We start from the raw sequence: 21,530 nt of genomic DNA, 5'->3' as shown, positions 1-21,530 counted from the left end.
TCCAACTCAATCTCCAAAATTAATTCATAGTACATTCAGTTACACAACACAATCCTGGATGTACAAACTGAAGGGGTGGAGCAGGGAACTATGCACATACATAGGCCAGTGTGTCTCATTTGTAGTGTGGTCTGAGTCTGTCTGGTCTGTCCATCACAACACAAAGATGGATACGCGTGGCCCTGATTAATTGGGTGTAATAATCAAAGAAAAGTCAGGCCCCAAAGGCAAGGTGAAGCCAGACTTCTTATACCTCCTCTTATAGAAACCAACTAGTTTCTAGTTAGTACATTAGCCAGAGGGTAATCTGCTGTAGATAAATAAATGACTGTGAATAAAACATGTCCATGTCCATTCATATCAACAGACCAAAAAATAAATAAAAATAAATTAGAGAAAAAACGATCAACCAAATAAAAAAAAAACAACAACAACAACAACTGAGTACATACCATTTAATTGCCATGATACTGCACTGTACTTTATGCTAGAGTTCCTATACAATGCCATCTAGCTCAGCCACAGTAAATTTCAGAGACTCCTCCATAATAGCTTAGAGGAAAAAACTCCATTTCACCGATGAGAGGCAAAATAAGGCATGCACGTGTCACTTCTCGCCTCAGTTCTTCTATTTTGGTCACCTTCTTTCAAACAGACTTCACATTTAAGTCAAAATGGCACACAACTGAATTACTAACCTCTGTGGTGCACACTTGGGGTTAACTCTATGAATTCACAAGTGTCTAAAATCCACCTTTAAATATGTTGGCTGAACAGAGCAGCAGATGCTGCAAACTGTTATCAGTGAGTGACAGCAATGAAAAATGAAAAATTTCTATCCAGTTAAGCTATTTCCATTGATGAATAGTGTCTGAAAACTCATTCTTGCAGTTTGTGCTATTTAAAAGGGGATTTTCCTCAAAGTAGAGCAAAGTATAGAGGCTTCAGGAAAAAGTGGGAAAAATAAATTAGACACACATCATTACGCTATAGAGGCACAATATTAGAACTAGCAGCTGCTTAAATACAACCTTACTGGGATTTAATAATAGTATTTCACTGAAAATATATATATATTTATAAATCATAAGCCTAGTAAAATTTAATAGAGAATATATTTTATTTTTCTTATAGGAATACTCCTGAACCTGTTTTATTCATTAGCTTAGTGAATGTGATCAAATTTTCTGGACTCTGCAGAGTGCAGCTTTATGTGCAATTCTTGTGAATGACCTCTAAACTATCATTATATATATATATATATATATATATATATATATATATATATATATATATATATATATATATATATATATATATATATATAAAAAAATGCAACCAGGTTACATCTTGGTTTTCCTTGAAGGGTATTTGCATGGCAGCATAGCTGAGTGTCAAACAAGTGCAAACTAAAGTCATAGTGATGACAAAGATGTTTGCGTACTCATGGTCCTTATGGTAGATGTGTGAACAGAGTCATTACACAGCATAGGAGTTAGGAATCACAAGGTGGCACAAAAAGTGGCCAGTACAATTTGTGGGGAAGGAGGACACAAGATCTATTCTTCTATTCACCTGAAAGGTGCTGCAATGAGGCTGTTTAATTGTTCCGATACTTCCAATTCCACCTAATTACAGCCCATCTAGTTTAAAACTCTTCATTACTTTTTGCTGGGTTAGATGTCAGCAAACACAACAATGGAATACAACAATGAATAACCTAAAGCTCATTAGTTCCAAAACAGAAGCAAAATGATAGACTGAAATGCAAACCTCCCTAATAATTTACACCAAATCTGATGGCTGATATGCTGAAAAGAGTGAAAAGCTAATTATGATATCTATGCCATGTGCCAAATTTTTACTTCAGCAACTTATGTTGAGTTGTAGGGGTGTTTCATTGTGTATTTTTCTAAAATTCACCATCGAGAAACCTTACCTGGAGACCCCTCCGTCTTAGTATGCTCGAGTCATCCATTATATGTGTCTTCTACAAGCCAACTTCAGTTATGCTGTTTGACAACCCTGCAAAAAGAGCAGGAGTCCACGACCCAAGTCTCTGGGTAAGGGCAAACCAGCAGGCAGAAGTGGATATGAGGAGAGTGCAGAGTTAACACAGTCTATAAATCAATATTTGTTCAGTTCCCAGAAAACAAGTGGCTGATCAGTTTGAGTGTACAGTTCCAAGAAATAGCTTTATCCACATTGCGGTCATCATATTTGCAGTCAACATTACACAAAGGTGATTGTCCTTCAAGACACAGACAACTAAGTAGCAAGAAAACTCTCTTTAGTATTCTTTATGCCACACGCTATGACAAATCTCAATACAGGCTTTCCACTGCTATTCGGTGCACATAATCTCCATTTTGAAGAAATCTTCTGCAACATAACCTTTTTTGATGTAGAAAATGCGGTCCTGTCAAGGCTTGTGGATCTTCCAAAAGAAAAATAATAATAAAGGAACTGTGTACCTCCACAGTACAAAGCAGCAGTTCAGGTCCTGGTCCTGAGTACCTGGTACAAAGCAGCACTTCAGGTCCTGGTCCTGAGTACCTGGTACAAAGCAGCACGTCAGGTCCTGGTCCTGTGCCGTTTTCTTTTAGATCTAGCTTGCTGCTCCTGGGAAGCAGTTCTGACTAGCGCCTTTGCAACAGCATCTCTCGCTCTCTCACTTGGTCAGGCAAATGGAGCATTTGGCCCCAAGACCGACAACGTCCCTCGTCTCATTTATCTATTCAGCCCAGGATACACACACACATTGGGTTCTGAGCTCCTCTAAACAAGAACTGATAGAAAGGCTCCATAAAGGCTTCCTTTGCTCTTCCTATCCTGGGATTCCCATAAGGACTGATTTCTATGGAAACCACAGCCTCTGCAGAACCTGTGGCCATTTAATGATGAAAAGTGTAGCCTGGTGGATGATGGAACATAAAATAGAACAATACTGAGGATATTGCAGTGCTTCTTCTGTCAAGCATTACTTAAGTGGCAGTATTAGTGCCCAAAACACACATCCATCCATGAGATCAGCACCACTCCTCTCAATAGAAAAAAAGAGAAAAATGTATTGTTTAGACTTCCTCGCAATTCAATGACTTAATTCTTCATTAATTTTCTTTCCCAACTGATGAATTAAGTTTAATTATGGCCTGAGTGACCACTCTCATGAACCAAGACAATTATCAAGGTCCTTCCAGGAAATTGTTTGGCAGTCCCAAACTAGTTACAAAGACACATGGAAAGGAGAATAAAAAAGACAGGGCTAAAAATGCTGCCCACAATGAGAGCGGATCTAGAAAGAGTCTGCAGCTGCAGACACCCAGGCAGTAGCAGCCCACTGACGGTATAAACGAACAAAAACTCCACTCAAACCCACATGGCTAGATTCCAATCCACTCGACGGATGAAGAGAGGATGTGGGCTCCCAATGGCTGGGGAGACAGATGAAGAGTCTATTCCAAAGCTATGCATTTTCACACGCAGCTAAAGTGAATCCGCCGTCTGGCGCACATACCTTCTTTGATTTCTCTCTTACAATATTTCTCCAGCGCCCTACAATTTCGTTACATCAGTCAGTTCAGCCAGCAGGTGTGACACCGGCCAAAACCGCTTACCCTAATATACATAAGATGCAGAACAGCTGCACAGAGAGAGAAATAATCATGCACAAGAACAAGAGCTGTGAAGGAAAAGTGCCACTCAGCACCTATTCATCTCTGAGATTACTGTGCCCTTTAAAACAGTCCACCATGGGTATGAATGAGATTCTTGCCAGAGAGACTCCCACAACAGAGACAGTTACTTGTGAACATGTCCATCTTCTAATCCTTTCACTTGTCTGTACAGATTCCACTGTCAGTATGCATGGATTTGATCTGGTAAAATAAATTCCTGCTTGTGTTCTTTGCTGTAGTGTACAATCCACCTTTAGTCTGTTTTTATGCCTTCTCCGTGTTCCTCACATGCCTCCGTCTTCTTCTTCTGTCCACCGCGTAGGAGCAGTTGCTGCACAACGCGTGCTCTCGCGTGCTCTCTCTCTCTTTCCTATCAGCCAGGCAACACAGCTAGTCAGCCAATAAAAAGCAGGCAAGCTAGTATGCATTTACATAATATGAATGGGGAGCTCAAAAGCCCCGCCTTTTCACACTTCTATTTTCTGCACAGCTCTGCCACTCTAATCTCATCACAGAGACAGATTCATCCCAAAAGCACAGAAACACTATGCATTCTTCCCTAGCACATGGCTGTCATACTCTAATACAATGAATAAATGATGTAACCTCAATTTGTGATTAATTATTTAGTCTCAATATTTGAACAAAATCATTCAGCGCTTAACACATTTTCCCTTTTCATTGGTCTGCTTGATTACAGTGGCATACAGTAAAAATATGTTAAAGTCTCTGTGCAAGGCTCTGTGTACAGTGATTCATTTGCAGCTAGGCTGCTTTGTTCAGTTCTCTGTTGGGGGGCGGAGGGGACACGAGAGATAGATTAACATACACGGCTTTTTTTTCCAGGGCTGTGTCTTCTTATTACCAACCTCTCCCTCCCTACTCTAGTTCTGTTTCTCCTCTCTCATGCTGGTAAGTAACAGAACTACAGCAACGCTGAGGACAAAAATATGAAGATTAGTAAACAGTATATGAAGTGACAGACAGTGGGTAATATTAAGAATATGGCAAGAAGGAGATGGAAGGATGAGCAAATGAAGAGGCTGAGAGGACTGGTCATGGGCTGGTTAGAACATGATGGCTAGTTTTCCTTGCTTCCCTGGTCTTCACAGTCCCCAGATCTTAATCCTACAGAGCATCTCTGGGACAAGGTAGAACAGGCTGTTCAGAGCATGTCAGCACCTGCATCTAATTTTAATTTCTCTAATAAAGTGGCCATTCTTTCTCTGTGTGTGTGTGTGTGTGTGTGTGTGTGTGTGTGTGTGTGTGTGTGTGTGTGTGCGCCAAGAGCTGACTGAACATGAACAAGAGTACCTAGGACCATTCACATCACAAATGATTATGGCAGCTCTCTAAAAACAGGCTACTGTATCCCATCTATGCACTGGGGAGCAGAATTACACTCATGTCCCAGCAGCCATTAAAACAGCATATTCTCTTGGAAACAGCCGTCTTTCTCTCTAACCATAATAAGACATGCTGGAGGGAGAATGAGGACTGCTGGGAGCAGTATTTTTAGCCGGTGCTACCACATGGCCAGCTGATTTATGCAGCCAAAGAGATAAAGTGGATGAATGTCACTTCAGTCCAGTAAAAGTCAATTGAGAAGGGGATGTAAACATTTTACAGTGCTACTCCGTCAAGCCACTTAACACTACAAGACAGATTTATGATTACCATGTGTAAACACAAACAAAGGAAAAATAAATTCACCTTGTGTGAAATAAGGTAATAAACAGTGTGGGACCACACAGCCACAAAACTTCACAATACGCATCAATGAAGGATAAAACACTAAAGGTCTCAAAAATAGAAAATAATTATAAATAAATAAGTCCAATGTAGTGACATCTCACACGCACACACTCCAGATGAGTTACTGCAGTGTACTGTAATAAGAGATAGAGGTATTCAAAATTGCAGTTAAAAAAACAAAAAACAAAAAATTTCTCTGAAACCTTGTGTACTTTATACACACACGCACAAAATTGGGAGGCAGTTAACAGTGTTATGATTCTATTTTCATAGACCACACTGTTAAGCTATTTTATAATATATACATAGTTTAAATTATTTATTAACAAATAATCATTTGCCAAAAGGGCTGAAAGACTTTGCCTTTAGTCTATAAAAATCCTAGTCTGCTTTCCACCAACATGGAAGGAGCAAACATGATGGCATACATGGATGCAACAAATCTGATGTATCATTATAAATTTATGATGAACCACAAACACTCACCCCTGAGACAGAGTATAAAAATTCATTTAAATCCTCTGCAAAAAATATCTACATTTAAAAGGGCATGCTCCTCTCTGTCTAAGAGCAATTAGAGCTTGCATGTGTGTGTTCATGTTGTTAATGTTTTCATTATAGTGATGCTCAACAACTCTAAAAGAATACAAATAAATCATTGTTTGTGCCAAAGGGTAGCAAATATTACATTTACAGTCAGACTTTAGAAAAGAAACATGGTATAACAGTGACAGTGGCATACATAAAATTATTTACCTAGTATAAGACCTTATGTTAATCGTCTGTCACCAAGTTTATTCACCTTATTTGCAATTCTATTGTATGATAAAGGTTTGTAAGATTAAATGAGAGAGGTTGACACACGTGTTTAGTGTCTGGTGAGTTTCACGTCACAGATAACTGATACTCTGCTCTGCTATGGCTGTGACGTGTTGGCAGTCTTTCATGGGTACCCCAGGATAGGCTTCTAGGACATGAGAAGGGAAAAAAAAAACTGCCTAAACCTGTTTATCACCTTGATCAACATGCATGTGCTTATCCCAATGTTCAAAAACATGTTCTCTGCTAGAGTTCAGCATGCATGTTCATACCGCAATAGATTTCAGAGCTAAATTGAACAGTACAATTCTACAACCACCACCAGAAAGTCTCACCATGTCTTCTCAATCTGAATTCACAGCTGCTGTTCAAATTGTCTGAACAACTAGTGCAAGTTCTGCCTCTAAACATTTGTGCCTTCAGTGCCAGTAAAGGAAATGCAAAAAATCTGCAAGCAGCACTACAAGAGAGACATTCTTGTCATAGAGATGCAAAATAAAACCAAGAAAAAAAAAAAAAAAAAAACGAAAACACACTTTCCACACTGCACCTGACATCTATTACAATCACACTGGCACATAAAGATGAATTCAAATGTAGTGAAAACTTGGGACTATCACATGTCAAGTACTCGCCTACATTAATCGCTCTTCTAAAGCTTTATGTAGGTTTGCAGAAAGGCACAGACTTTATACACTCCCATCACAGAGCAGTGCAGGTGCTGAGGCTCTGACTACAAGCAAGAGCTGGGAGAGGCAGCCTGAGGGGAGTTAGCTCACTGCACACTTGCCTACACAAGCAGCCCTGTCGAGAGAGATGGCCCAGGCATCATCAAAGAAAGGGCATTGCTGGGGGGGAAACTGATGAAGTGCTGAGCAAGCTTCAGGCCAAAAGAACAGGACTCTGCTTTCCAGAGGCAGAGTAGCAGTGTTGGCAGAGCTTGAGTGAATATGGAAAACCACTTAACAGCTTATGAAACACATTAAACGTAAAAGGCACATTTGAAAATCGCAGCACATACAATTTCTTTACTACTCGTAGTCACAAGAAATTCCTTCAGAAATGTTCAGTTTTTCAAACAGAAAGGTTTTACATGTGCTAAGAAATTGAATTCAAACCAACAGGCTTCAATAAAACAAAGCTACCTTGCCAGCATTAGCAAACACTGGGATAAATGTTTTATACAATTAAGAATTTATGAGCCAAAAACAAACAAAAAAAACTCATTGAATACTTTGCTGTTAAGCAAAAGAAAAAATATGATTTCCTCAAAAAACATTGCACAGTATTTTTCTTGTGCATACTCACTGCAAAAATCAGCAGCCTGACATGACACGATGCTTAAGACTGCAGGACACAAAAGGCATTTTCTGCCTTCTTCGTCCATCCCTTCACACAATGTGTGTGTGCGCGCACTACCGTTGCTCGTGGACAGAAAGCAAACACAGATTCCTGTCAACCCCAAAGCCCTGAAATGGCAGATTATCTCTTTCTGATTAAGCAAACAAGTGGGGCTTCTCACCCACAGCCCACATTAAAGTTGCACAGAACATCAAGATAGGAGCTCCTGTGGTGATATGAGGTCATTCTCCCATGCACACATATCAGTGCAAGGCTTCTGCTATCTGTTGTTGTCTGTACATGGTGTAGGCCATGGTACATGTCTCAGGCCAAGACTAGAGACAATACCCAACAATCACGAGACATACGAAGCCCTAATAACATACACTGACAAGTAACTCCAACTGTGACAAAAGCTGATGAAAACATTCTTACAAATGATATACATATTTGTGAGTGCAAACCTTTCATACACAGCTTTTAAAAATAAAGTAGCTTTCTTAAAATCTAGAATACTACTGTGCTAAAAGGGTTTCATGTGGTCAATCTTTTTAGATTTCCCATTATAAGATTCTACAGCAACAAAAAGCTTAGTGCATATAGGTGCTATCTACTAATTACACTCATCTTTCTGTAACATTAAAGGATTACATCGTTCATTTTGAGTTCATGGCTGACACTGAGCAGGGAAGTGATACTGTCTTGAAAAATGGGCAACTACACAAAGCTGCCCACAAAACTGCATTATGTTAATTAGCTGAGAACTTGGTTGTAAATTAGGAAGGGAAATTAATGCTTTTAATTCATCATTGCTTAGCAACTCTCTGAATAGAGAGTGAACACTCTCTGAATACTTACCAGTAATGAGAATAAATCACTTACATACAAAAATAGTGCTTGAATGTGGTTTAATCAGAGCGATGTAGATTAACTTTATTTTCCAACCTTGCAAACACACATTTTTCAGAATTTATCCGACATTGTTGTCCACGATCTTAAACAACATAACAGCCGTCAAATCCTTTGATTTTTTACTCCAGATTAAATTGCTCTAAATAGAAATATACTACAAATTCAATAAATGGAAAAGTGCTGTTAGAAATATACCAAGAATAGCAGTGAGAAGTAGTAGTGAGAAAAATAGCAGTGAGAAGTCATTTGCCCTTAATCCAGTTTTCACAATAGAGAAATATTCCCACTACACTGCTGTAATCCAGCATCACAAGTCCAATGTCAATGTACTAACACGCTTTTGACAATTGTTGACTGACGTCTGTTGCATGTTTCACTAGAAAACATGAGCGAAAAGAAGGCATGAAGTAGAAAAAGCACAGAAAAAAACCTCTGGAAATAAATCTTTACTCTTTGCAAGAATGTGATATTCATCACTGATATTAAAATGCAACATCAAGTTATGTTGATTTCATAAACTTAGTAAAACAAATCATATCCAAAAATGGTTACAACAAATAGGAAACTGTGAGACAACTGCTTAGATTCACAAGATAATTTGTAGTACCTTATGTGAGAATTTATAGCCTGCAGTCTGACTCACACTGGCGCCACTCACATCAGTGTCATTTGTAAACATAATTTCCCTTCTGAACCTAAGACTCATATACCTTTAGCTAAATGGAAATATCTAAACAAATATGATAAATGAAAATATAAACTAGGAACCTTTTAATTGACTATACAAACTCACAAAACACACTTAAAAATAGCATAGCATTCATGCCATGGGAATGTGAAACACATCCATCAGAGGCCGTCACCACAGTCCTCTTACACAGCGGAAATTCTGACAGGCCAGTTGGTGATGCAGATGACAGTCCAAAATCCCACTGGTCATATACATATCTCTAAACCCTTCGAACTAGCATACACCAAAGAAAAGGCACAGACTGTGCTGTGTACAGAGATGGTTTGCTCTCAGAGAAGATCTGAGCTTGACAGCTACACAGTTAAGGGCAAATGTGAATCACCAAATCTGTATTATAGTATTCAACTTGCAATGGTAAGCAAGTATTTAACCAAAATCCATAGGGGAGAACTAATCCCTCGAAAAGCATCAGCAAAGAAATGTTAAATCAGTTAACAATAAAGCACAGTTAAACTCCAAGAGCAGTGGATATGTTCAGAGGCTCATAAAACAAATGAATGTCTAGAGACATGAAATGGGAATTAACATTTAAGCATGGAGCAGAGCATGAAATGCAAGAAAAGCCAAGCGTGAGATCAATACCAGCACTTCTCGGACTAATCAGTGATAGACTGGCAGCATTAGGCTACAGTGCACATCTTGTCGAACAATGCTTTCCAAAAAAAAAAAAAAAAAAAAAAGGGATGTAACAGGATACTGCCATGTGAAGCAATCAATATGACTCAGACAAATCACTCTAAACAATTTGTAATGGGTTGAGAGCCATAGGAAGATAAAGGAGGAGAAGAAACTGAGCTTTGACCAAATGAAGGTACACCCGAGGAAACTCCATTTGCTCCTAAATAAGTCTACGTTCTCAAAAAGTGGATCAATCAATCCAAGTTTTATCTAAAATGTTTTCATTGCATTTTGAATGTTTTGAAGGACAACAGTGGTATGAATGTACCAAGGCCACAAGGAATTTTTAGGAAATCAAGACTCCCCCCCCCCCACATCAGAAGATTATAAAAATCAAACATTTATATGCATATTTTATACTGCCTGTAAACAAAATCTGAACAGATCAGAATTATAAGATCAATTCCACTGTTGTGTTTAGTAGTTTTCTTTTAATATTGCAAGTTTAAAAATAGTCAAGAATAACAAGCTTGTTTCCAAGAGCCCATAGTCTCTCAGGCCCTTAATTACCAGAGTGCCTGAATGCACATGACCATATAACAGTGGGTTAGGGAGTAGTGGCAGATTAAATTGACCAGACTCTAAAGCTGGGGTCTGAACAACTGCTTAACGGCAACATTGGCTGTTATGTGACATTACTGCAATAGTGGGAGCCAGCCCTTACTGTACAAAAAGGAAACAAACACTTCTTTATGTGCAAAAAAACAAATATCACACTCATGATGAATCTATCCCAAGAAGGTATGAATCTCAATGCAACATGCCGTGGTGAACCTCCGATATACTGAGAGATCAGTTTTACTGATTTAAGAGGTGAATGACAGTCTCCTCTACAGGAAATACAAACTTGCCTCTGTCCACAACCGTGTTGTTCCAATCACAAATGCTACCAGTATTTCAGCACTCCCTGCTTAAGAACATCTTATCAGGCGGGGCTGCACTAAAATAGCACTTTAACTGAGTTTGGCCATGTATAATTGATGATGAGAGGGCAGTGTCAGCCATATGCTGACTGTGTCCTTAGTCAGAAATCGAGAGGAAACAAGGAATATACTTAACATTATGCAATACTGAACAATAATACGGAAAATATTATTGATTACGCCTACTGACAATTATGCAACAAATGAGATTCAATGGCATAAAAATAGAAATAGCTGCCATGTTTTTCTTGTTTGACCACAAAAAAAAAGAAACAAACACTCAAATAACTTTTAAAAACTAAATCACTGACCAAATGTGGAACAGTATTATGTAATGCAAAATGTAACATGCCCACGCTCCAAGTATAACATATTTTTAAGATTCTAAGTCACATTAGTATTTCTCCACACAATATGCTCTATAAAAAGGCAGGCATAAACCAAGTCAAATCCAGCTGCTGATCAAGGCGGACACAGGAAGCAACACAGAGGAAACATTGAAACGCGAATCCATTTAAAAACAGACAACAGGCATTCATAACAGCCCTGACAGTTTCCAAGGCAACCCCACATGGCTTTTGTCCCTGCCAGCTTTAGGTGAAGAAACAGATCTGATGTGTGAGGAAGGGCAGTTCAATGGTTGAATGGAATCTAGGAGAGCCGAGCTGACCTCACATCGATAAGCGCTCAGCCCTGATTGAAGGGAGATTGAGAAAAGCCAGAGCAAAACCCAGAGATGGACAGATGACATGGAAGAATGGAAGAAAGGGGAGTGCAAATGGCATGTATGTGGGTGCATGTGCGAATGTGGGCTTGTGTGTATGAGATTAGAAAATAATGCGACTCAAGGTATTTCTCAAGTGTTTGAGTTATAGTCTGTCCTATAGTCCAAACTTTTAAGAAGCAAATCCCAGTAAATTCTCTTCTTTTGTCTCAGGTTGTGGGGGGGGGGGGGGGGGGGGGGGGGGGTAGATTTTTAACATAACATATTTTGCTTCCTTAAATGTAATGCATTTCTGAGTGAAAGTAGAGAAAAACAGGACATGATTTTAACCACCAGCTTTTGATTGTATTTTGAAAAGTAGGTTTCTCAACATTAATATTAATATATTAATATTAATTAATGAGACCCATGTCTACTCTACACAGTGCTAAAATAGTCACTAGATTGGCGAGGAATACTAGTTTAATTTTATAACAGTGACAGAGAAGGGAGAACATTGCTAAAGTGTACCTGTTTACAGAACGGTTTAATTTGACAATTTTGCTGTAACCCTCAGTAGCAGAGTGTAGGACAGTTGCATTCTACAAAGAGTACTGGATAAAATACGTCAAACATAATCTGGTATTGTCCATCACTCCACCTTCTTCTAAATGTAAAAATTTACATTGAGGACTGTATCATTGTATTTTAAGTAAAGGGAACAAGGGTATTGATAAACAACCAAATACATACCTCGTGCCCTGTTACTGCTAGCTGGTATTTGCGCTAGCCAGTAAACACACCATATTATTATTGGTTATTATTATTTTTGCCTAAATTCCATCTGATGCACTTTGACTATGGGTTTCAGAAAAACAAGGCTTTTGTCAATTCTGTGATTTATCACTACGAATCGCGCTTAATATGACAAAGGATTGAGCAAACAAGGAAACAAAAGTACTTTTCCATTACAGGTTGTCTTCAAAGTCTAATAAAAGTTAATTGATTCAACAGATGAAACGTTCCCTGTGCCTATCCTCCCTGGACACTAAGTATCCATCTTATATCTTACCCATGTAATTTTATAGGTGTACAATTACAGGTTGCAGCAGTGCTACTGAAGTTCTTATACATGTCAGGGTCACTGTTAGACTGAGACAGGTCTGCCACCCACAACTATCCAGACAACAGCAGAAACTGACCAATAATGAAGAACTAGAGGATGGCTAACATTGTGCATGGCAACAGATGGCCTATAGACTAACTGTACAGCTCCAAGTTTCTACTGGAGTAGCATTTTTTAAAAAGTGTATATAATGAGCATAATCAAAGTGTTAACCAGATACAAGTTTAATTTATATTGTTTAGAATTAACTTGTAAACTTCACCATGAGTATTTATCAACCGATGAGCGGGCCAGAACCAGCCAGCAAGCAACTTTAAATAAAGCAATTTTAGGCGATATATGGCATGAGGATGAACTGTCAAAGAAAACTGCAACTTTTTGATTGCTTAAAAGATGAAAGAAAATTTACTTGCTCAAGAAACAATGCTCTATGTGGCACATATCAGCACTTCCCTGCCTACTTCTTGCAGTGAATATTAGACTTAGTTCAAGGCATAGAATGATGTTGCTGTGTGACACGAGGAGTGCAGACAACTGGAATCAGCCTTTTATTCATTCACAGCAACACCATATGGCCAGGCGTAGGCCTCAAAGCCTGAGGCACAGGTACAGCTGTAACGCCACGTGTGCTCCACTACTGAGCAACAGTCTGCTTCCTGAAGCATAACGTCTCCAGGTAAACATCAAGCTCCCATAATTATAACCACTAACTAAATTTACACATTTTTGTATACCATAAAATGCTGTTAGACCGAAACGCACACAAAGCATACCAAATGCATTACACCCTCCATACAGCAGGTTGATCCTTGACAATAATAAATCAGTCATTTCTTAATTGAATTGCTCCTCAGCTTTGCCAGTTGCCCTAGTTAGTCTTGTCTCCAGTCATTTGACATTAAGCTGTCCTCCAACAGAAAACTAATTATCTCCAGTAATTCAGATCAGGGATTCATGCTTGGTGGCCTCTGATATAAACATGCACACATGGGCATATCCTTTTCTATAAAAATATTCTACAAACATAAAACGAGTAAAAGACAACAGCCATTATTTAAAAAAAAAAAAAAAGACGAAAGATCGAAATTCTATCGCTCCCCTGAACAAAGAACCAAAGGAACACTTGTCTTATTAAAAACAAATTGCCCCATCTAGTTCAAAAATCTGACAATAACAAGACTGCACCTAGCATCAGCATAAAAGGTCATTTCTCATGAAAAAAAAAAAAAAAAACGGCTTGCTGCTGGGTAATGAGAAGAAAGAGGAAAAACAGGCAAAGCCAGTTCTGACCGCAAGATATTATGATATATTCAGTCTAGGTTAAGGTTCATAGGGCTTGTGAACTTTTATGAGGGGAATAATAAATGAAATTGACATTTTGAACAAAATAATGAGACACACAAATGCTAATATCTATAAAAAATTTAAAAAAGGAGAAGAAAGAAGTAAATAACAGGTCGGTTCTCCTTCTTTTTATGTATGGAGGTGTGAATTTGGGCAAAACATGTAAGCTTAAGAACAAGGAGCATTTATTCCAATATTTTGTCTTCCATCCTTTTGCTAAAATAGCACAAAAAAAAAGAAAAATACAGTTAAAACAAATAAGACAAATAAAACTGACATTTACACATGATCCAAGATGCATCTACCTACATCAAATTACAGCACTAGATGTGCATGATTTTTCTTCTCACAGGGACAGGTGAAAAGTCTTACCAAGAAAGGTTTTTCTATATACAGAGAAAGATATTACTTGTACACCGGACTTTTTTTTTTTTTTTTTTTTTTTTTTTTATTACACTGGCATATTGATGCACTCATCACAAAATAAATGATACTATATGCCACACTATTTTTTCATGTTACTTTGTCAATTACATGCTATAATAAAGCCATATAAAATGATCATTTTATCGTGTGTGTGCAATTGATATAATCCCTGCTTCCTACAGTAGCACTAGGGTAATCATACTCTTACTGAAACACAACAAAGGGGTTCAGACGGAGATCCATCAGCAAGCCTTCACCCAAGCCTGCCACATTCTGCTGAATTTAGAATGACCCCACGGAGCAAAAAGGCATACGTGTAGTCAGCTTCATCACAAAGAACCTCAAGGCCCCCAGCTCATTCAGCTGGCTTCAAAAGAGCAGAAAAGAAGCAGCAAAACTAAAGAAATACATTTCCTTGAGGACACAAAGCATCTGGCTTATTTAAGGCTTCATACAGCGTTATTGGTGTATACGGTCTTCATAAAATAGTGAGAGACAACCACCACTAAATGCATAGTCAGACATTTCTGAAAAAGTAGATGTAAAATGTAAGGAGTAATGTTGAGCCTTGTTTTTGTTTTGATTTTTTACTGCTGGCTCCAAATATGCCCTCATTTGAAGGAGTCCTGAATTTTTCATATGCATTTTAATTGCTTGTTGGATCGGGCAAGGACAGTCTCACCACAAGGATGGTGGGAGTCACTCACACTGACTGTAATCAAGCAAAAAAACTGTTGAAGTGGCACTGTTCGTGTGTGTGTGTGTGTGTGTATACCAGAGTGCACATGGATGCACTCTGACAGGCAAACCTGATTGTTGTTGTGATGCATCTCTCTCCCTTATGCTTTTGTTCAGGCTGCAGCTCTGTTCTTATGCTATTATATTGCCAACCAGAGCACACTTTGAATGGCTCATGGATGAATATCCTGTTTATTCTGCCAGCTTCTACTTCTCAAGTACCTCTTCAGGCAGGCAGCCATAGCTGTTAATCTTTGCTTGACAGTTTCCAAGGTCTCAGGTTTGGATACTTTGTTGTGCTTCTCAGGTACTTTCATCCAGCCTTTCTGCAGTTCTGATAGCTGGCTCACTTCTCTCCGAGTTGCCCTTACCTGTGGACTCCAACCTCCTTACCTCCTTCTCCACGGAGGATACTGCTTCTTCATGATGCTCATCTTGTAGCCAGGGATCTCAAGTATCACTGTATATCAGTTGGTTGGTCTCAGTGATGGTCACAGTAGTGATCATCTGTAGTGCTGCATTCATGTCTTCCAGCAGCCTTTTACATTGGGATTGCTTATGTAATAGCATTCCAACAGTCCTTTATTCTCCACTCTTGTCCATTGTGTTTGTTCCAGTAGCCCACTATCAGATTGCCTTGGTCCCCCAGCATCTGACACAGACAACATGAACATTGCCACTTCCATCAATTAAATCCCTTTTTGCTTGATTCAAGTCAGTGTGAGTGACACCGATGAGACTGTCCTTTCCCAATCCAACAAAAATGTAATTTATATATATAATTTTTTATTCCCCCCCCCCCAATTCATTCCAAAATGATCAAGGCATGCATCTTTTTCATTCCCTCTTCAATTCTACATTTTATAGCCTGCAAGGCATTCAGATATCAGCAGAAAATTACCATGATGGAGACAACTAGAGGAGGTCCATGTAAGGTATCAGTAACAAAATGGAAATGTGCAGTGAACATATAGGGGAAGCAAAAATGATGGACAAAGGGCATCTCTCCAGCCCAAATTTAATATCTAAATACGCAGAGATGAATGAGAGGAGACAACCGAATAGGACATAAATTAATGATGAATTCTAAACAAGATCTCATCACTTCAAAAGGCACATGGCTAAGATGAAGATGAGGGAAACATTTAAAATAATCACAAGCATTCAGTGCAACCTGTTCTTTAAACCATTCTATCCAGTGGAAATGTGGCATCTTTAGTCCTGTTTGGCAAGGGGTACTCTCCCTGTAGAAAGAACCTCAGAGAAACTGAGGGAAAAAAAAACTGTATAGTATAAAATTCCGTTTTGGACCCCTGGGTAGGCTGAACTCTGATGCTGCAATACTGTCATACACCCTAAAGGCAATTAGTAGTTTCTGGGACAAGTGTAGCTATCCTCAGCATTGGACACAAGAGACACCAGAGACCAGTCATGTACCACATGTCCTGTTTTAGAGATGAATTATGAACTACCTGCAGCAGGCTTGGCCATGTAGCGAAAGAAGGTCAGAAGAAAGTTTTCTCCAGTTTAGTGAGCATTTAGCCTTGAAGCACAAGGAATGAGTCATCTTTCCCCTAGTGTGTTAATGGTCCATGTCTCAGGAGAACCTCGATTCATACCAAGGCTTTAGGTGCCACTTTTAGGTAGAAAGCAATGAAACAAGCTCCATATACCCGGCCCATACATCAGAGGCTAACAGAGTTTGACACAAAAAAGCAATTTAAAAAATATATATATCATTTAGCAAGAAAGTCATGAAATTCACATAAAAGCTGAACGATACCGACAGCCTCTTATTAAACAGCCCTCCATGTTAACATTTCGATTGGCTCCAAACGAACTGGAAGGTCTTAGGTAATGGTCAACAAATATGGATTTCTCAAAAGCTGATGCCGATACTGATTTTTAAAGTGGTGTGGTCAATGTCTGAAATAAGGACAATATTAGATGTACTTCAACACAGGTCATTTTAAAAGCCAAAAATAGCCTATAAGCTTATAACACTAAAATTATAAAAATGTTAGATTAATTCACCCCACAGGCTACATAACAAAAGTGCTCCTGACATTGGCAAGTAAGAAATGATGACAATATGTATAAATTATCCCAACAAAGAAATACATACTTTAGCTTGAGAGCCTCGCCAAAGCTATGCAGGTAATGGAAATAAAGAAAACTGAACACACATGAATAAGAAGAAAAAATATACATCATTCTCCATCAGTAGGTCCTAAGAATTCATTTTGAATATAATGTATGAGCAGCATAAGTATTCATTACAATATCAAAACATTAATGCCATTTTAACATAGAAGTACAATTTGTACTTTATGTATATAGGCATAACCTGTATTTTAACTGCATGTTTGATGAAACCAGATTAATAGAAAGTAAAAATGTTGGATTTTCCAACAAAAACAATAGGGGGGGGGATACAAATTCAACATAAAACAGCTGAAAAATGCATTATGCCTATATTACAAATCTTACCTGAAAATAATACACTTAGCCATGTTAATGTCTGAAAAGTCTAGAACAACCAAACAAGTGTTCTGCGTTAACCATTTTACAAAAGTGCAATTTAAAGCACTGACTAGGCACCTGGGGCATATATGAGTTCTTTTATATGAGCTTGAAGTAGCTCAGTTTAATTAGCTCACCTTTCACTACTTCAAAAGACTAAACTGACAAAGGATGAACTATTTCTGCATGGTAAATGTACTCACTAGATGCAACCCATCTCCGTGGATGTTACTATGTTGTATGCACACCTAAAAGACCTAAATCAGTAGTAGGATGGACGCAAGATCAAGACTATAAAATTGTTAACTGTACAAAAACTAACTAACAGTGAGTTAAAATTAAACTGTCTAAATAAATTGTTTGGGCGTTATGCCAGTCAGTACAACCTCTAAGGTTTGTGCTTCGAGCTAGCTGGCTGGTTTAATAGCAAAGAGGATGAAAAAGAAATAGAGAGGAATGACAAGATAAAAAGAATAGTATTTTTTATTCATGTTCCTTTCCTTTTCCCCCAGCCCAAATGCAAATGAGATGCAAATTTCAAATTATGTTAATGATACAGACAGACATTCTCTCTAAACTCACCCTCCCATTTCAAATGAATTCTAAAAGATCAATCCAATAAAATTATTTGCTTTATTCTTTCTTTCTGCATGAACACCATGCATAAATTGGGAAAAACCTTAGGCAAAAGGTTCTCCAGAGAACTTCCTTTTTAACACAACATGGTGCTTCCAGGAAAAAAAAAAAGTGACTGACATTTTACCCAGCAGCTAAAACAAATGGGAGAATGTAGTATCACTGCTGCAGTACATGCAAATCTTCTACAAATGTGCATGCCCACTGCGTATTCTTTTAACAACCTGTGACAATGTGTGCACATGGAAGCAGAAAGTACTTTAAAATAGGCATGAAACAAAAAATGCCCAGAAATATTCTTGGTTTCTTCCCACAAACTGGCATTACTAACCAACAATTTTAGGCCAACAAACTCTCTTCCAGGTGCCTACATTAGGCAAGACACAGTACAGAAACATGTTCACACACCTTCACATAATCAGTGTAAACACACCCAAGGCTCCATGTCGGCTGGGTGGTAAACACCATCTGTCTGTCCTGTGGGGTCCGTGTGTGCAGCCAGTCTGTGTTCTCCCCTACTCCTCGGACATGAAAGCTGTTCTGCAGGGGCTGGCTGCACTCCCATCCCAGGTCAGTGGGTTAGCACCTCTACCACACTGCAAGCCAATGACGCGACACTCCCACTCAAAGTGCACAGTGTCACACACCTCATTGGGGTTCTACACTAAAGTATGAAAGCTACTCGCTGATTTTAGTATTGCACTAAAATACAGTCTACAAAAAAGGTTAGTGACTTAGTGAATTAGTGACTTCATACTACAAAAATAACTTGGACAATACATTGTCCCTTTGTCAGGAAAGCTAGGGACAAAAAAGATATATACATAAGCAGAGGAAAATAAAAATTCTCAAATGTAAGAGGAGTAGATACAGGCTCCCAAAATAAGACATAATTCCATATATTCTAACAGCTCTCAGACCAATGAGGTCAGGCTCTGGAATATAGCAATTTTAAGATACATGATGAATTTCTGTTTTGCATGTCATAATTTTAAACATGCCAGGAGTAACCTAACGTTATATTAAAAAAGTCTAATTGTAACTAAAATACATGGCATTCTTCTTTTATAAGTAGAACTATGACTAATCTATAGTGCTTGAAGAGTGCCTGCCCTTGAAGCAGAGGCTGCCAGGTGCCAAACATCATGCCTGTGCAAAATGTTAAATTACTTAACAAAAACAGCATGAGGTGGCAAACAACAGACTCAGTAATGAAATTCCTGGCATGGAAAATATATTTTACAGTAATAATTGCAAAACGTAATAAGATCTGACATGTATACCATGCATAATGTTGTGGTTTGCATACCATGATGTGCAAAGGTGTTTGCTTTTTGTTTTGCTCTGGAGGAGGATAACAATGATGGTTGTTATTTTTATTAAAAAGTTACTACTGATGTGTCTCTCATTCTGCATTCTTGAGTTTAAAATTGTATCTCAAATTTTCTAATCGCCTTTCCCCCCCACCCCTCCTATAGTTAAAACAGAGTATGCATATTCTGTTCACAGCATAGCCCTATTTTTACATTTATTACAATTGACAAAAACTATACAATTTAAATGCCCCTTGTACTTCATAACCTCGGCAGCAAAAGACAAACGCAAACAATGTCATATCAACATCAGTCTGCTTTTGCATGCTACACAAAAGCCACTGCAATCAGCAATTACTCTTTTCAAGGTTGTTTCTTTTCAGTGGACATGGCCTTTTTAGTGGGGTTTCTAAGTGTCAGGATATTAATGGACATCTTGCAGTAATGAGTCCATTAAAATCCTCATATGCAGAGAACTCATCACCACATGATCTTGAGTGAAGCACTGAATCTACTCATCTTTATGCACTATGAGATACATTATATATCACCACTCAGTGAAGTGGATCCACTCAGCGTGAGCAACTGTGAAAAATACCGCCCTCTAATGGTAGCATTGGAGAAAGGTGAGATCTCAAGGGAATCCTAGGTACTGTCACCTTTAAGGTATTACGACTCACCAGCTAGCAATTAAAGTCATTATTCTTTGTTTCAAAAACTACAGAAACACTTTGGACCTCTTCAGCAGCAGTTTCAGTCACTTAGTAAAACAGATGTTATTTAACTTCTATATATGCTTCTCTACACACCTTATTTCACCTGAATCACATGTAGATCAAACGATTCCCCAATTATTGAAAGACTGTGTTACTGTTTCACTACTTACAACAAAGGTTCATCTATGGCAATTTTTCACATAAAATCCCCTGTACCATTATTTGTTGTTATGCATTTATTACAGCAAATGAGACACACAATGACAAGCCTATTCCTCATTCCCCATGATGAGTTTAAATTACACATTCACTTCAATCCAATTAAAAAGTTTCTCAGCTTCCCCCCCCCCATAGCACCTTTTTCACTGGTGTCAGTTCAACAAAAGTGTAACGAAGACAGCAATTTCAAAAAAAAAGTTACAAAAATCAACCAGTTTTGGGTTTTCTGGACAGTACCAAAAACAAACCAACATTGCTAATGCTAATCAACCTACTAAGGGAAATGACTGAAGGAATTTTAGATGATCTGTGAAACATAGGGCCCTTTTAGAATACTTGTGAACTGTAGTTGTTTACCTCAGTTCTGCAGTACCAGGTACAGCCAGCAGGTGAGGATGTTTCACCTATCTCCGTGTGATGAACACATATGCCATATGACAATTTGCTGAACAGCATGTCTTGAGCTCAGCTCAGCCTCTCTCTCTCTCTCTCTCTCTCTCTCTCTCTCTCTCTCTCTCTCTCTCTCTCTCTCTCTCTCTCTCTCTCTCTCTCTCTCTCTCTCTCTCTCTCTCTCTCTCTCTCTCTCTCTCTCTCTCTCTCTCTCTCTCTCTCTCTCTCTCTCTCTCTCTCTCTCTCTCTCTCTCTCTCTCTCTCTCTCTCTCTCTCTCTCTCTCTTCCCCCACCCCACCCCACCACCACCACCACACACACCACATGGTGTCAAAGTGCAAAGGAGTTTAGCTTTCTTCTGGCTTGACCACACCTGAGTCAACTCATCAGGTGTTTACTAAGGCCTTCAGAAGCTGAGTCAGTGTGCAGTGCTACAGACCTCCTAGAATGCTCTATTCTCTCAGTCTCAACTTTCCAAAAGTATTTAAATATTTGAATACAGGTTAAATCTACAGCAAGATTAATTCACAAATAAATAAT

At 38.6% G+C, this 21,530-nt stretch overlaps 1 protein-coding gene across 2 annotated transcripts in view; it reads right to left on the bottom strand.

Annotated features, from left to right (window-relative positions):
• Positions 1-21,530, bottom strand: part of mast2 (microtubule associated serine/threonine kinase 2) — a 101,430-nt gene that overhangs the window by 58,118 nt on the left and 21,782 nt on the right. Inside the window, exon 1 of one of the 2 annotated variants that reach the window (XM_035524154.1) lies at positions 1,940-3,986. The exons of the other annotated variant lie outside the window; for it this stretch is intronic. Coding sequence (XP_035380047.1) covers positions 1,940-1,978 — 39 coding nt within the window. The 5' untranslated portion in view covers positions 1,979-3,986. Of the gene's footprint in view, positions 1-1,939; positions 3,987-21,530 lie in introns of those variants that run through there. 2 annotated transcript variants of the gene reach the window in all.

The sequence above is a fragment of the Electrophorus electricus genome, chromosome 3, assembly GCF_013358815.1.
Source record: "Electrophorus electricus isolate fEleEle1 chromosome 3, fEleEle1.pri, whole genome shotgun sequence".
In the NCBI taxonomy this organism is placed as follows: Eukaryota; Metazoa; Chordata; class Actinopteri; order Gymnotiformes; family Gymnotidae; genus Electrophorus; species Electrophorus electricus.
Note: the sequence above shows the minus strand (reverse complement) of the source record. Positions and strands in the feature narration are given on the sequence as shown.